The sequence below is a fragment of the Rhinopithecus roxellana genome, chromosome 7, assembly GCF_007565055.1.
Source record: "Rhinopithecus roxellana isolate Shanxi Qingling chromosome 7, ASM756505v1, whole genome shotgun sequence".
Classification (NCBI taxonomy): Eukaryota; Metazoa; Chordata; class Mammalia; order Primates; family Cercopithecidae; genus Rhinopithecus; species Rhinopithecus roxellana.
Genome location: NC_044555.1, coordinates 51,245,553 through 51,248,734, shown reverse-complemented (window position 1 = coordinate 51,248,734; position 3,182 = coordinate 51,245,553). Strand labels below are relative to the sequence as shown.

Sequence of the window (3,182 nt, the reverse complement as noted above, 5' to 3'; positions counted from 1 at the left end):
GCTACTTATTTATTTTCAGAGGGCTTTTTCTCATTGGACTCTTTGCCATTCTGCTATATAGTGTAGTGGTCAAGTTGGGCTGAAGTTCAAGTGCTGCCACTTAACTAGTTGTTTGTCCTTGGGCAAGTCACTTAAACTCTCTTTGACACAGCTTCTCCATCTTTAAATGAGTATGATAATACAACCAACCTCATAGGGTTGTTTTGAAGATTAGTGAGGTGGGCGATAGGTTGTGTGGTGGGTAGAATAATGCTTCCTCCTTCACAGATGTCCATGTTCTGATCCCTGAAACCTGTGGCTATGTTATCTTATGTGGCAAAATGAAATTTGCAGATGTGATTAAGTTAAGGATGATGTGATGGGGGAGATTATCCTGTGGACCCAGTGTAATCATAAGGGTCCTTAAGGGGAGGCATGAGAGTCACAGTGATGCAGCATGAGAAAGACTTGACTGGCCAGGGCTAGCTTTAAAGAAGGAGGAAGGGAGCTATGAGCCAAAGGATGTGAGCAGCTTGAGCCGGAAAAGGTAAGGAAACAGATTCTACCCTAGATACCTAGAGTATCTGGAAATGAACACAACCCTTCTAACATCTTGATTTGATCCGAGTGAGGCCCATTTCTGATTTCTGCCTTTTGGAGGTGTAGATTATAACTTTATGCTGATTTAGGCCACCAAGTTTGTGGTAATTTGTCACAGCAGCAACAGGACCCTAATTCAGGTGGGTTAGCCACTATTAATCTATTTACAACCCCCTTCCGTTCTGGCTTTCCTCACAGGGCAATCTAATCGAAACACTTCTGCAGAATTAAAGGGATCTCTTTGCCCACGCACAAACTATTTTTTAGTTTTTTGAGCCTCTACCTAACCTTAGTCTCAAGACAGTTGCCTTCAAGGTAAGCTGCAAGACAATTTATAACATCCTCTTCTTAGACTTTCCACTTACACATGGAAAATCATATGCATTAATCATTGGCGTCTGCCACAAAAGCCATGCTCTGAGGTCCTATTCAGGAAAATATTAACTCTGAATTATGGCCTCCCTTTCTTTGGCAGGGGGCGCTGAGCTTCATAGATACCCTAGGGTAGGAGTCAACCCTTCAGGTGGAAGGCCCACGGGAATTAGAGCGCTTGGAGCAGGAGACGTGGGAAAAGAAAGAGGAAAAGAAGTTGGTAGGTCCGAAGGAGGCTGGAAAGAGGGGAAGGCAAAAGAATACACAACCCAGCCGAATCATGGGAAGTGAGAGATGGCTTCCTGCAATCTAGTCTTGCGGGTTCTTGCTCTAGTTTCGGAAACTTCCCCCGCAGAGTCCAGCACCGCGCACCTGCCCCTTGGGGCCGGTCCCTGCTCAGGAGCCCGCGGCAGGCTGGGAATGCCGTACTGGGAGACCAGCCGCCCAGCCGGGGTGGTGCGGAGACTGCAGGGAGGAGTCTCGGGGAGTGCAAACGGAAAGACTACATCTCCCAGGCCGCCACGCTTTCCAGCTGGAGTCCTAGGGCGCTGACTGCTCCCCAGTTTCCGTAGGGAAGCGCTGGGCCACCGCGGCTATTGTGCGTCGCGCTCTCGCCCTCCTCTTCCCGCTGCGGTGTCTATGGAGCTAGGCTACGTTTCATTGCTGCCCCGGCTTAACCCTTCCGGCGCCTAACAGGACAGCCGGCCGGCTCCCTTGCACCAGGAAGAAGTCGTAGCAGCCCGCGGGCCCTGGTCACGAAACCCTAAGGTACAAGGAAAACAGTTGAAGGAACCAGAGCTCTCCGGTTTGGTCCTCGGGCTTCACTGGGGCGGGGCGCAGGCGTTGGCTTTAAGAAAGGGGAGGGGACAGTGCAATCCGGGTTGCCCGCGGAGTTCGGCGAAGGAAGTCTTCCGCTCGCTCGGGAGCGAGGAGCCTGTAGATAGGCTGCTCCCAGCTCCAGCTCTAACCTCGTCCACACCCTGGGCGGGCCCAAGTGTCACGTTTGCAATTGCTCGGGAAGGATCCGGCCCGTCTCCGGAGGCAAGTCGGGCTGCGGTTTTTGCTGCCTATCTGGGGAGGCGATACCTAGGGGGCATGCTGCTTGCTAGGCAACACCCTGCCGGGATCCGACAGCGGTAGTTAGCTCTCCCTGGCCCTGAAGCCGTTGCCGGGGCGTCTGTTTTCCGTCCAGACCAGCCAGCGCTCCCCAGGAGTCTCATTGAAACAGGTACCTGTCCTCCAAAGGGACGGAGGCCGTGAGTTTTCTTAAGCGGGTCGCACGCTCAGTCCGTCCCCTCTACTTCCTCTAGTGTGCCATTGATGCCCTCTGTCTTTGTGTCTTCCCCGTTTCCCCCTACTCCCGGCCATCAGAACCATGGGTCATCCCCCGCTGGAGTTCAGCGACTGCTACCTGGACAGCCCCGATTTCCGCGAGAGACTCAAGTGTTATGAGCAGGAACTGGAGAGGACCAACAAATTCATCAAAGACGTGATCAAAGACGGCAACGCGCTTATCAGCGCTATGAGAAGTAAGTGCAAGGCTTCGATGAGCTGTTTCTCTGAGCTGGTGTGTCTGGCCTTTAAACCTTTCCACACCACCAAGGGAAGGGAGATTGCAGGGTGACTCCCAGCCCAGATCTCTGAGGTGAATGGGTTTCCCACACTTGGGGAGTGGAGGTAGTAGAAGTGGAAAGTGGTAGATACAACCAGAACTTTGGGCCTTTTCCTTTAGTGGTTTTGACCTTATACGACATGATCTGTAGCTGTGCCAGGGACCCTCTTGCTCAGCAATTACCCTTACTTGGCAGATGGTTGTTCTTAAGGGACAATTTGCTGTACTGATAGACATATTCAGCACCCCTGTCTGGGGAAAAGTGACATCCAAGCTGACCAAGGAACTGCCCCAGCACCTCCTAAACAATTGGGGATTAAAGTCAGCAGCTTGATTAATAATTTTGTCCTGGTCTCTGGTTGCTACAGATAAGTGTGGGGGGCAGTAAAAAATTCACCATGGCAAGTTATTTTTTTAAGCAAAGTGCCTTTGCCCCAGTGAATTATTTTCTTTATCACACTGAGCTATGGTTTAGGTCAAGGTCAGTCCAAGTTCAGGATTATTGGATGGCTTCACATGCCACTGAATTCTGCTTGAGTGTAGAACAAAGAGCTGCCTACTTACTCCCTGCTACAAGGGGCCCAGCACCCAGGAATTAAATAGGGATTAGGGTGGGGGC

The 3,182-nt window shown here is 51.4% G+C and overlaps 1 protein-coding gene across 1 annotated transcript in view; it reads left to right on the top strand.

The window, feature by feature from the left end:
• The first annotated feature begins 1,851 nt into the window (after positions 1–1,851).
• Positions 1,852–3,182, top strand: part of OPHN1 (oligophrenin 1) — a 407,359-nt gene continuing 406,028 nt past the window's right edge. The window contains exons 1-2 of the mRNA XM_030934177.1: positions 1,852–2,179; positions 2,323–2,480. Coding sequence (XP_030790037.1) covers positions 2,327–2,480 — 154 coding nt within the window. The 5' untranslated portion in view covers positions 1,852–2,179; positions 2,323–2,326. The remainder of the gene's footprint in view (positions 2,180–2,322; positions 2,481–3,182) is intronic.